The sequence below is a fragment of the Dermacentor variabilis genome, unplaced genomic scaffold (assembly GCF_050947875.1).
Source record: "Dermacentor variabilis isolate Ectoservices unplaced genomic scaffold, ASM5094787v1 scaffold_12, whole genome shotgun sequence".
Taxonomy (NCBI): Eukaryota; Metazoa; Arthropoda; class Arachnida; order Ixodida; family Ixodidae; genus Dermacentor; species Dermacentor variabilis.
In genome coordinates, this window is record NW_027460280.1 from 29,196,599 (window position 1) to 29,210,748 (window position 14,150).

The 14,150-nt window shown below is 44.3% G+C and overlaps 1 protein-coding gene across 4 annotated transcripts in view; it reads left to right on the forward strand.

Moving 5' to 3' along the window:
* DIP2 (disco-interacting protein 2) overlaps positions 1–14,150 on the forward strand; it is a 199,222-nt gene that overhangs the window by 46,312 nt on the left and 138,760 nt on the right. For all 4 annotated transcript variants that reach the window (XM_075677225.1, XM_075677224.1, XM_075677227.1 and 1 more), the window contains exon 2: positions 8,134–8,208. In XM_075677225.1, the coding sequence (XP_075533340.1) occupies positions 8,134–8,208 (75 nt within the window). The remainder of the gene's footprint in view (positions 1–8,133; positions 8,209–14,150) is intronic.

A 14,150-nucleotide genomic window follows, 5' to 3' on the forward strand; every position in this document is an offset into this window, starting at 1 on the left:
TCTGTTGCATAAACCATGAAATAACGAAAGCAGCCACCGCCGCCCCTACCGAGGTGGTGTTGAGTCCGCAGTTCCGTGCATGGGCGCGGCGTGCAGCCTCGTCAAAATAAAGCTAGGGCCTCGACTACGGCACCTAGATGTTTTAATGAGTTTGCTTTAGAGCGCATGCTCCAAGAAAACCAGTCTCTGTCAAATTGAGAAAAAATCACCGCTTTTTACTCATTTACTCCAGGAAAAACTTTAAATGGAGTTCGGCCAAATTATTTTCGTTAATTCGGGTTGATCACAACATTGGACCCTATGTGTACCTGTCGGAGAATGGAAATTTCTTCGTTAGATCGAGAACTTCGTAAAATCAGGTTTCGTTATATCGAGTTTTAACAGTAACACATTTAGTCAACACATTGTCCCCCGAGGCTGATGCATTTGTACAAGGCAGTTGAAGCCTTTCGATACCGTTCAAATAAAAGTCTCTTTGTTGCGCCTCAAACGAGCTCTCAGCAGCATATTTGACGACACAAATGTCCTCGCAACGTTACCCCTTCAGCTGTTGATTCAAGTTCGAGAACAGATAATAGTCCGAAGGGGCTGGTGCAGGTGAGGGAGAAGGGGGGGATGGTGGACCAATAGGAAACCCAGGGTGTTCGATAGGGAAGCCACACGCACTGTTGGACGTGTGCGCAGTGCAGTGTAGTGAAAAAAAAAAATCCCTTAGGTCAGTTTTCCTCGGCGTTTCGTATTGTTTCTTTCAACTAGTCCAGGAGGTTAGCACAATACTGTCCGGTAACACTCTGAGGTAGGTAGTCCACCAACAGAATACTGTATTTGTCCCAGAAAATGAACGCCATGACTTTTATGGCCGATTTCTGGGCACGGAACTTCTTCGGCCACAGAAACCCACTGCGACACCGTTCATTTGACTGTTCCTTGGTTTCAGGATCATAGATGTGGATTTAATCCTCCGGCAATAACCTAGCCAAAAAGCCCTGCGCAGCTTCAGAATGAATCAAAATACCTTTGAATGCTTCAACTATCGTTCCTTCTTCTGATTCGCTGTTCAAACATTTCGGCACCCACTTGCTGAAAGCTTGCGCAAGTCGAGGATAGTCGAGATAACGAACCCAACACGCCCCCGTGAGATGTCCAGTATTGGCAGATATTCGCCGGTCCTCAACAATGAGCTCCTGGCACAGCATCGCATGTTGCCGCTTCAGTTGAGGTTAGGGGGCCCCGTCCACTGCGGGGCTCATCTTCAACGGCAAACTGCACAGTCTTTATACAAGATATCCAGGCTTTGACAGTGCTGTACGAAGGACACTTCTCGCCCAATGTTTGATATTTGCAAAGTTACATACTAAGATAGTAGGCTGTCACATGCCCTCACACTCGTCTTTCTATTTTATTTGGAAGGGAGCAAAGCCGGTAACCTCTCAGCACCCCCTCGTACATTGCACGATGGCACTCACGCGTCGATGTCTCTTTTCGGCACTGAAAATGCGAGCACTCCCGAACGAAAGAAAGAAGAAAAAAGGAAACGCAAAATTGTGGCAGTGATCGTGCGTCCATGCCGCGTATATGCGCACCGTACGGAATCGCCAGGCCATCCTGGAGCTGCCATGCTTGTGTACACACCTACGCAGCTGTCGTTGCTCGTGTTTTTCCGCACGCACGTGTTTCCCGGCTGGCGCGGCGAGGGGTGCCGTCCTGCGGTTGTGCGCCTTTTCCTGTTCCAGGCGCCTCGCGGGTTGCTTTCTGCGAATCGCGTGGACGGCGACGCGATCGCCTTTCGTGCAAGCGGAACAGGGGGATTGCGGTGGCTGACTCGCCCGAATGCGTCCCACGCTGTATGATGCCGCTCAAATGCCGCCGATGCTCTGTTCACAATGCGAACTCCCTTTAAACATTCCATAGCTGTCATGGCGCAGGCAGCAGCTCACTTGATGACGAATAAATTTAGCGCTGGATGTTTTTAGAGAGTTCCAGCCTTCTGTTTACACGGTTTAACCTCGAGGCAGCTTGCCCCAGTGTCAGGTAGAAACAATTGTGTGCAAACAAGAATACAAAACTCGTGCGCTCCTGCCTTTCCAATTCTATCTTTTGCGACGTAACGACAGACAGAAGGGCGACAGTGGTTTTTGTGACGCACGGGAAACTAATAAAACGATGCGCGCTTCCGGTGTTATTAGATGACCCACAACTATGGGGAGATGGCTGCTGCCTCCTTGAGAGGCGTTGAGCAGTGCGCCTGAGTGCGCTTTCGCCCGAGTCGACCTCCGGGGTGCGGGGTTCACCGACCTTCTGCGGCTGACGAGCGGTGCATGATATGTATGCGCGGATTCCAGTTCCTTTTATCTCAGTGCAAAATGACGCACTACCCCGTCGGTGTGTTAAGGCTAATGCCGTTGATATGCGGCCCGTGTCACGGAGCTTGCAATTTATGCTGCCGCTTTGTGCCCATAAGGTCGTGCCTGTGCGTCGGCCGTCCAACATGCGTGCAGCTACCCTTCTTCCTGTTTCATTTTACGAATTATGTAGATCCTACGCACTGAGGGAATTGGTGAAGACGGAGCTTTCATGAACCAGCGAGTGGCATAAAAGAGACGCGCTGCGGATTTCAATGACGACTGTGTCCCTCAGCCACCATTCGTGGTACACCTTGCAGAGCAAGCGGAAGTATTACCATAGAATAAAGAACCTTTTATTTAACATTAAAATGGTGCTGAATCGCAAGACACTGCGTGCTTGACCTTTTAAAAGTAGGGTGCCTCGATGCGTCACGGACCGTGCAGTTACTCGTAGTGTTGATGCCGCTTTGTGCATGGGTGGTCTATTTTCCCCATTGCTCATAATTTAATAAACAACCGCCTCGATGCCAGCAAGTGAGGGAACCTGATCCCTTTTGACTCAGGGAAGCCATTGCCTGCCCTGTGCATTGCCAGGCGGTGCCACCGTCGGCTATTAGAAAGTGCCACCACACACCATACTAAGCCTAACCGATGGGCTAATGGGTACATGATGAACAAATAATTAAACCAGCGAAATAAATGCATACACAGAGACAATTAAGAAGTGTAGAGGACGATGCCAGCCTCGCCTTGAGCACTTCTTGTTGCTGTGTACAACGTTACTAGAACCTAACCTAGTCTAGTAACGTTGGCTGTGTATATCTCTAGTTTTCTGGATGGATGTATGGATGGATGGACGTTATGAGGGTCCCCTTTTGAACGGCATGGTGGGTTGTGCCACCAAGCTCTTGCTATTGTAGTGCCTAATGTCTACCTAGGTTAAAAAAGAAAAAGAAAGAAACCCACAATAAATTCCCATAACCAAATGTTCTGACCCCCTATTGTGAACTTTGTTTTTGTATGTCACCGTTTTTTGTCATTTCCCTACTTTTCTTTCATCAATCTTACAATCGCCTCTTACTAATCTCTGTTGCAGAGATGTTTACTTTCCCCCTGCTCTCGCTGAACCCAAGGGCTTCAAGAAGTCCACTGGTGCCTAAATCAACCACTGGGCAGATATTTTCACATTCTAATAAAACATGCTCCATCGTTTCCATAGCTTTACCGCAGCAAGCACATGCTTCTTCTTCATTCTTATATGTATCTCGCTTTATAGGTGCGTGTTCTAAGACATCCTGATCTCGCTTCGAAAAGTAATGAGCTTCCCTCTGAGTTATCGTAAATTGTTTCTGTCCTGATTTCGTTTTTTCCTCTTAAGTAATTACTCATAGCAGCTTTCTTTTCCATTGCCGCCACTCATGCAATTATCTCAGCCTCTCTGACTTTCCACTTCACATTCTTTGTTGCTGTGTTGCTCACCCTACAGGCCACATACTTGCTGGTAAGCTTCCTAGTTCTTTTCCTTCACTGTGAATCAATGTTTTTTCTGTACAAATACCTCAACACTCTCCCAGCCCATTTACTTTCTTTCATATTCCTCAGTCGTTCTTCATAATAATTTTACTTTGAGCTTCCCTCACTTCAAAACTTGTCCAGCCCATATCACCCTGCACAGCTTCATTTGTAGTCTTCCCGTGAGCGCCCAATGCAAAGCGTCCCACTGACTTATGATTGCCATCGAGTACCTAATGGTACTCCTGATTTCAAGCAAACAACCGCATTTCCAAAAGTAAGTCCTGGAACTATTACACCTTTCCATATACCTCGGAGGACCTCGTACCTATTGTATCCCCATGGCACTCTGTGCTTCATTATGGCTGCATTTCTCTTCCCCTTCACTGTTATTGTTTTTTCCTGTGTTTCCATATATCTATTGCCTTCGTTTATCCATATACCAAGATATTTATATTCTGTTACCTGAGGTATTTCCTGGCTCTGTATCGCCGCTGTCTGTTCACTGTTTTCATTGAATACCATAACACCTGGTTTTCTAATGCCATATTTCAAACCTAAATTCTCGCCTTCCTGTCCACAGATATTAGCCGGACGTTGCAAATCACTTTGCTTGTTAGCTAGCAACACAATGTCGTCCGAATAAAATAAACCTGAAAGCTGCTGCTCTACTACTGTACCCGCATGTTTGTATGAGAGATTAAACCCGATATTACTTCCTTCTAGCACCCTCTCCATCCTCACCATGTACATCATAAACAGCAATGGGGATAAAGGGCACCCCTGCCTCAGTCCCTTGTTGATGTCAACTTTCTCCTCGCTCCTTATCTCTTCCCATTCAATGCAAACAGTATTTTCTAGGTAAATTTCTGTCAAAAGCTGTAGACAATCATCACCTATGCCTTCCCCTTCCAGAATATCCCACAAAATGTTGTGGTCTACGTTGTCATGTGCCCCTGTAATGTCTAAAAAGGCCACTCATAACGGTCTGCTTTCTACTCTTGATATTTCAATACACTGAGTAAGAACAAATAAGTTATCATCGAAATGCCTACCTATTCTGAAGCCATTCTGAAGTTCTCCCAAAATGCCATTATTCTCTGCCCATGCTTGCAACTTTAATTTGATTGCCGGCATAGCTAGCCTGTATATTACCAATGTTTTGGTCAACGGTCTATACAAGTGAATTCTATCTTTCTCCCCCTTACCTTTATAAATTAAATTCATCCTACTTTGTCACCAACTGTCTGGCATTCTTGTATCTTTTAAAGTTTTTTCCACTGCTTTCACCAGAACTTCCTTACTTTTTGGTCCTAGTTCATTAATCAGCCTAACGGGAACCTCGTCTAGCCCTGTGGCTGGGCACTTAGGAATTTTCTCTTCGGCTTTCTTCCAGTTGAAATTTGTCAGCACCAGCTCCTTTCCCATCTGGTTCTCTTTCATGGTCTTTTTCTTCAAATACGACCTCTTCATTGCCTCGGAAAGATTTGGCTGTTATTTTTTGGATGTAATTTAATGCCGCTTCCCCTTCCAGTTTGTTTTGTTTGTTTTACTTCCAGGTGTGCCACCACATGGCCGTTTTAATGTTTGTTGAAGCGTTGCCTCTGAGATTGTGCGCCGCGCGAGCTCGGGAGCAATGGTTGGGGGAAGGAGAGGGCAACTCCGTGGGCATTTTGGAAATTGCCGTGCGAGGTGGGCGCAAGGCTGGCTATGGCAACAAACAGTGTGCCCGAGATCGTAACGACAGGATTCCTGTTGCAGTAGCTCGTCGTGTGCAAAAACCCAGTAGATTGTCATGCGTGCAAGTCACCGCCTGGCAGAGTGAAGAGCACATATTTTGAAATGTGAACTTTGCTTGACGCAGAAATGATTTTTTAAAGAGGAATGTTTACAACGGGACAGCAGCTTGCAAGGCATTGCCCCATTGCTGTCAGCACAATGTTGCATGTATGTGTTCGCTTGTTGCAAAATGTTGTAAAACCATTAATGCCTGACAAGGACAGTTCTTGCAACGTAGGGAAGGTATATCTGCTAGCCTAAATTGGGGTTTTAGTGTTCAAGAGCCTTTCTGCACGAAATATATTCAACTTTGTGCAACTTACACCCAGTCTCCCGAACAAAACAAGCACAACCGAATGGAAAAGGAATGTACTGCAGGTAACTCCACGATGGTGCCCATTTTTCATCATAAGTTCAACTAATATACTGAGCACGTAGCTGAATTTCTTCAATGAACCAGCTGGGTCTAGAGTTCTGGCCATTGCTTCTCAGATATTCGTGTTGGCAAAAAGCTTCATACCTGGACCATTGCTGTAAATGCTGTTGCACCCCACAGCACAGCAGGTTTTTGTGGTTTGAACTTGGACCAATTGCAGTCAATGTCAAGAACCTAGGTCATAGCCTAGGTTCCCTGTTGAAAATGTAAATAATATAGAACAAAACAATGCGAGAAGTGTGTTTGGACTCTGTATAATACCCTGCTGCTGTTGCTCGTGCCGCCACTAGAGGCGCCCTCATCGCGGCTGGAGTTACATCTGCAGGGTGCCTATTGAGGCACCCTAGTAGAAATGCGTCACAGCATCCCAGTACAATGAGAGACACGCAGTGAATTTCGGTGACTTGCGTGTCCCCGTAATGTCTCTTCATCAGTTAGAAAATGTGCATGCTCACTTTTTATAAGAAAGTTGTTGCTTTACGATGTGGCCAATATGCCAAGCATCTTAAAGTGCTCAACGGCGTTGAGAAATTCTCGCAAGGGAAATTCGTAAAAGTGTTTTATTCCGCCTTTTTAGTTATGCATCCATTGCCTAATGGTTACAGAGCATCGTACTTCCATGCTTATGGAACCAGGTTTGAAACCAACCATCGGACCTGTAATTTCTATATATATCTGTACATCTGTATCTGTATCTGCAATTTCTATATATATCTGCACAGGTGCACTGTAACATTAAAATGGCAGGCCATTTTAATGTTACAGTGCACCTGTGCAGTCAATAATGGTTAGATTAGCTCCAAACTGCAGAAAGAGGCTAAGTATATTAAGCTTCACTTTAAAATAGGAGGGCAGCGGGGAGAGCTTGCATATAATTTGTAAACATTTTAAAAATTTCTTTCGATACTTCATCAGGTGTATAGTGGGGATCTTTTGGCTATGCTTAATTTATCAGTAATGGGATCTATAACATTCAAGATGGCTTCATATCTTGACATCAGTACTAATGCAGAAGTATAAGAAGTGTTGGAAACTCAGCGCTGACGCCCGTTGTTGCACCTGGGTCGCAAGCCCCAAGGGTAGCGTTGGCCTGGCGGCCTGGGGCACAACTGGAAGCATCCGAAGGTCCCGGCAAAGCATGAGTCGACTGGTAACAGAACAACTTGTTTATTCTAGCATCGCAAAGAGTGGGCGGTCAGGTCGACCGAAGTAGAGAGACGGGAGAGCACGTAACTCAACAGAAGAAATCGGAGCCTCTCTCTTGGCGTCCGGGGGCAGCTGCTTTTATACTCTCGCAGTTGAGGGCAAGAAGGAACGCCTCTATAGACGCGCACGTGACTTCGCCGCTCGGGCACGTTGGGATGAGTAGGTGGCGCATCCGCCGGGCCGGCGCCGCTCGGGAACGTTGGGACGAGTAGGTGACGCATCCGCCGGGCCGGCGCCGCTCGGGCACGTTGGGATGAGTAGGTGGCGCATCCGCCGGGCCGGCGCCGCTCGGGAACGTTGGGACGCGTAGGTGACGCATCCGCCGGGCCGGCGCCGTCAGACCTCCTCGCTTCACAGTTGGGGGAGCTCCTCTCCCCGGCTGCCGCGCTTCGACAAGCGTGGGCACCAACATGCACACACACACACACGCACACGAAGACACGTGGCATTGGAACATGCCTGGACGCGCTTGGCGGGGAGGCGTAGCGGCGGCGCCGAACGGGCCAAAATGTCTGCCGCTTTGAACGAAGCCCCGGCGTCCGTTGCATCCGCGCCGGCTATACCGCGCGTCGTAGGCGAAACGTAACAGAAGCCATCAGTATTGGCAAGTGCTGTGGATATGTGTCCGCTGCAACAAGTCTGTGAATTGTGCAGTATAAATTAGGTTACGTTGAATGGCATCAATTAAAATGAATACAAGATGCCTCTGTAACAGTCATAGCCAGACCTCCACTGAAGTGCAGGAGCTGATGCAGTGAAATGCTTGCATAATAAAACATGCGAACAGAATGTTTTAAATGCAAAATAAGAAATTATGTTTATTATATGCCGCATTGGTGCCTTTGTTCTGTGCAGGTGACATAACGCAGAAGGGCTATGAGAAGAAACGTGCCCGGCTTTTAGGTCCATATCTCCCATCACACCCTACAGGTGAGTATCAGTTGTCCTGTTGGGGTACAGTGTCAGTGCTTGCTGTACTGCTTCCAGACCTACCTGAGAGTGACGCCTTTGTTGAGAGTTGGTGTAGGTGCTGCCAAGGGATAATGTGCCAAATAATGGAGACAAGCTAACAGTACACCATGATGTTGCAAATACTTACCTCTTGAAACATGGCTTGATATATGCAAACTTAGTGCAGAGAGAAAATTGGGGGTGCTGCACTTGTTCAATGATTATGGGGATGGCAGTAAGTAAAGGCTTCGGAATGTTTTGGCAGTGAGTTACCTTTTCCTTTGCTTTCCATCTTGTCATAGCTCGGCGTTGTTCATTCTAGTGTCACAAACTTGAGTGCAGTTGCACAAGCCTTTATTGTGTCTCTGGCACCACAACCTCAGAGGGGCTTGCTGGCACTGTCTGGAAAACGCATGTGGTCTGGACACTTGAACCCCACTGTGTTCTCTTGTTTGAGCCAGTCAGAGAGGACATGACCTCCCCTCTCCTTCTGAGCTGATCTGTGCATACTAGTCCAGCAGTGGCCATGACTGTGAGCAAGCGTCCAGTAGTTTTCATGATGTGGCCGTGGTGTAATGTAGCACCTTTTGTCTGAAACATTGATGAAACTTTCATAGATTCTAACACCACATTTCCCCTCTAAAGCAGTTTTCCTACTGCAGTTGTTTGTGCAAGCAGCATGAATGCCCCTAAGCTTCAAGCAACATGAATGTCTCACTCATTTAAGGGGCGAAACAATATTGAAACACATCTAAAGAGAAAAATTTCATGTGCTTTTCTTTTTCTTTTGGAGGAAAGATATAGCCAACTGGCAGTGTTGTTATGCCGTTATATTTGCATACTTGTGGTTTACTTGTGCTTGCAAACTTGGATGACATATGTGAACAGATATTTGAGCCCTGTCATACACACATTAGTGCACATCAGGACTCAGTGGCACTTTAGGAGCCCACATTGTATAACCTAACCGGATGTGGCCACAATGTAAGATGTGGCTGCACGTGCTGTTCGAATAGCAAGAAATGTGTGAATAGCAAGATGTGGCTGCACGTGCTGTCATGTTCAACAAGGGATGTTGGTTGGTGTACAAAAATTACAGTAACACTGTCAACTAGCCATGGCATGACAGAATGCTCAGGAGGCTAAAATTGCTTGCTGCAAGGCTGAAAGCATGCAGACATTCACACTTAAATGACAGACTGCAGTACTCTCATGATGGGGGGCGTGCAGCCTGGTTTCTGCTGGTTGTGTAGAACTTAAGAAACATCTTGTAAAGTATCAACAAGGCACACAGAAGGTCCAAATATTTAAGTATGCTTAACTGCATTGCTAACCTTCCTCTTTTGTTGTGCAGGAACAGACTGTTTCTGAGGCACAGGTTGCATGCTATTGGCATTAAGTTATGTACTTAAGGGGTATTAGTGCTATTGCAGCTGTCTGAAGTTTGACCAGTCACATTACTGTGCATCGATAGCTGGAACTTTTTCGCAATGATAAAGCAAGTTTTGCTACACAATTATCAACCACGTAATTGTTTAATAGCTCCACAAGGTTAAAACTCCACTCTCACCCCCATACATGTTCTCTGATTGCTCACACTACTGCACAAAGGGGCTGTGGCATCCTCATGGCTGGGAACTGCTGGTATAATAAAGAAATCAGGTGGTGAAGTTGTTAACACATTCAGTTTTGATGATTTGCATTTTAATGATTGAACAAGCTTAGATGACAAGTGAGCTTTCACATGCGCGTGCATGCACGCACGCACGCACGCGCGCACACACACACACATGCACGCGCGCACGCACGCACACACACACACACACACACACACACACACACACACACACACACACACACACACACACACACACACAAAATGGTAACCCGTGCCGAGTCACTATAATATACCAAGTAATTGATAAAAAGTTCTGTGTATAAAATATGATCACAGCCATGTTGTGCAAAGTTTAACATAAAAAGTAACATTTCACTGTGAACAAATATTGCTCTGAGAACATCAGCTGTGACAAGAAATCCTAAAACAACTGTCGTTTCATTGAAACTGTTTGCGACTTCCAACCTTTATTTTTTATCTGATTGGAAGTCTGCAAGTGCTACGCTGGTATAACCATAGTACTATAACTTATTGAGCACACCTACAAACTGAGTTATGAAATGGCTTTCACCTGCACATTGAGTTGTACAATGACATTAAACTTCATGCTTGCTGCTTGTCTTATAGATCTCCACATATTATCATCTTCCTTGAATTCAGAAAAACAAAAGGGCATTGAAAACAATACATGGAAGTCCATTTGCATAAAGCACCAGGAAGCTAATGATAAGATCAAACAGGTTAATCTGGTTGACAATTAAAATTTTGATTTAAAAAATATACATATTTGTTTAATAGGTATTGATGGGCTAGTTGGTGAGCCATGATATTGATGAAGCAGCGCACCTAAAACAGACACGTTTGAGCGCACATGAAACAGGACATACACAGGCCAGCGCCTGTGTATATATTTGTGTAATTTGTTTCTTTGATTATGCAAATTATTTTGTGCTTCCTATATTTTTATGTGTTGTTTGTTACTTTTTATGGTGGGGGGAGGCATTCACTGTTGTTTTTTTGTGCCCCCTCCCCTACTGATTACTCATTTGGGGCCTGTAGGGTAATATGAGTGAATAAATAAGTAACTAAATATGATATCGAAAGCTTGTTCTAAAAAAACACAAAAATATTCCTCACCTGGAAAAAAGTATGAAGTTGGTTTTGTTCAATGGCATGTTTTACATATTTTACAAATTGATGCTTCGGACCGCTGTTACATGCAAAGCACTTGAACTATAAATCTCTAAATTTTTCTCCACACTGCCCATTTTCACACAGCAGCGAAAAGCAAACCTTTTTATTTTTAAGCCTAGTTTATTGGAACAAAAAAGCATCACAAAAGTGCGAGTTTGTGCTTTTATTACTCTGCATTATGAAGCTCAAAAACCCTAGATTGTGCTATGACATAGGTAATTTTCTAGTTTACTTTCGTGCAAAGTTTTACTTGTATGGCAAGTGCAACTCGTTTAAAAAAACGCACTTGAGGTTATAAAATATGGTTGACAACTTGCTACTGTTCGAAAATAATTTTAAGGAAAAAATGCGATTTTCAATTTTTGTAAGTTCCACCAACTTATTCTTGAACGTGCTGCGATGCTTTTGTATTTCGTTAATTACCAAGCATGAAATAACCTGAAAAATTAACTTGATGCATTCAGTGAGATAAAGCCAAAGAAACTCGAGATATGTTCCTGCTGCATAAGGAATCCAATCCTGGAATTTGTGGCACTGTAGGTGCATTGACACTTTGCAAGTACAGATGCTCTTTGCAAGAATTGTGCATTTTCAGTATGTATTTCTTCAGTAGAAACAGAAGACCTGAATTTACCAGTGAAATCGATGTACACAGAAGAAAGGGGTGTAAATAAACATGTTTCCAACTCCAGGATCTCCAGGTCGGAATTCTCCTCAGCAGGGTATGAAAATACATTACTCGTCATAAAGAGAGAAAAAGCCTTACACGTAGTGATGACAGGCGTTGAAGGTTAAAAAAAAAAAAAAGAACACACTGCTGCCAGCCACTATGAACTCCACTTAAACCAACCCTGTGGCAGCCAAGTAACACAGACTGTGAAGGCACTCGCACAAGTTGTAGTAAATATGCAAGGATGCTAAAATAGCAGTTTCCCCCTAAAGGTGAAGCATTTATAGCGGTAACAAAGTATTAGCATGATACTAAAATATTGCACAGCTCATTTCTTTATGGGCACTGCAGCATCCTCACCCCAGCATTAAATGTATTCGTGTCCTGCTCCTTAACTGCAAGGGCTTGGCTTTTTTGTATTGCCTCGTGCTCCCACACTGCCACATTTTGCCGGCATTGAGCTGGAGTGCTCATCGCATGTGCAGCTAGAGTTCCGCTGCTTCAGTTGTGCTCCAGGGCAGGCATTGCACGAGGCCCATTGTTCAAGGATGCATATTCACAGCCCGAGACAGCCTCTGGGTAGCGGAAAATTCGAGGGTTCTCACTGCATGGTGCAAACACCATAGTTACTTTTCTCTTTCTTCCGCCCCCTAAAGCAGGTGCATGACGATGACAGCCACTCATGTCCATGTAATGACTGTCACAATAAACAGCATGTTCAGCCACTCTTGCAATCCACACCATGCAATATGTGTACAGGTTTTTCTTGTGGTGTTATTGCCCACAACCGGAAGTATGGGTGCTAGATTGCCTTGTTAAAGCACGAAGTACAAAACTGGCAAAGAACACCTGACATTTCATAATTTCACTGCCACCTTACTGTTTTTAGATTACTTGCAGTCATTCTAGTTTTTATTGCCGCTGGTAGCCACTTGTCTTCACTTATTTGGCACAATGGTCTCTGTGGTCATAACATCATATCTCACACTCAGTAATAAAAAGAAATATTGTGGCATGTGCTTTAAGAATTTGATCAAGCATGTTAAGGACATCAACTTGTGGAACATAAGAAAAAAAAATTGAAGGTAGCCTTTTTTTTTATTCAGTTGATTGTTAATAAGTGGCAAGTTACCCGTCATGCTAACTTCAAGTGCGTTTTTGGAATGAAGCATACTTCCTAGACGAATGAAACTTGCATGAGGGTAAACTAGAAAAGTATCTATGCAGTATAAAAATGCAGACTTTCTAGGCTCTATAAATGTACCATAATAAAAGCCCGAACTCAGTTAAGAACAAAAAGGTTTTCTTTGCATTGTGATGTACATGCACATGGAGAGTGGGCAGAAAAATGTTGAGATTTATACCTTAAGGGGTTTGTGTGTGATAACTGGCCAAATTGTTACTTTTGTGAAACCTGGAAAATCATGGCATTTAGTGAAGCTGGCTTTGGGACATTTTTTACTGGAGGGGAACATCTTTTTCCACCGAGTTTAGGGACGTGCTATATGGGTACAAAGCCAGTATCAAATGACTTCTTCACTGTCATTAGAAATGTCAACTAGACCTGCCTGTTCAATCTTATCTGAAAATGGTTAGTATCTTATTCTTTACTGGCCATGACCAAAAAAGCATGTACAGATAAGCAACTTCAGTTTAAAAAATCAAAAGAAGCATTGGTATAAATGTGTACTTTCTTCTTGTACATTGTGTGTGAAAATAATTTTTTTAGATTTGTTTTTGTTTGTGGCTATGATTAAAAATAAATTTGTGTTATGAGCAAAAAACTAAGAAACCATGATCAGCATGGCCCTTGTGCAATGTAATGTGTTTTGTCTGGATCTCTATATTTATATGAACCAGGCAACTGTTGAGCAAACATTGCATTTTGGCTGTGGATTCACATACAAGTAGCAGCTCCTTAAGCACCTACAAATGAAGTCGGCAGTTGATATTTCTTTTCCCTCTCTCTTTCAATTCAAACATTTGCCTTATTGTTTTCATGCAGTCCCTGCCATTCAGATGTGTAAGAAAAAAATATCAGAACTAGAGTAACTTCCACAGCACCCTCACTGCTCTTTTATAATTGCACCCAGAGCAATGAATGATGTATGAAATAATTCCTGGTTGGTGCATTTTTCTCGAAAAAGGCACATCACTGGTGATCTGTTTTGCAGATGCTTATTTCTTGAGCTTTGTGCTCTGTGCACTGCTTCATGACTATGCTTTGCCAATCCAGCATTCCACCATTCACCTCCATGCCTGCTCTCTTTCCATGTATGGCCTTTTGGTTCTACATAAACCTGCTTATTGGCCCCAAAATACCTGAACATGGCCGCATTTGCAGCATTCATGCTGTCAGGAGCCACATGCCCACTGAACTTCTTTGGAAGGGCTGGCAGTATTAAACCAATGGTCACCTGTGGCGGCACTTTCATTATT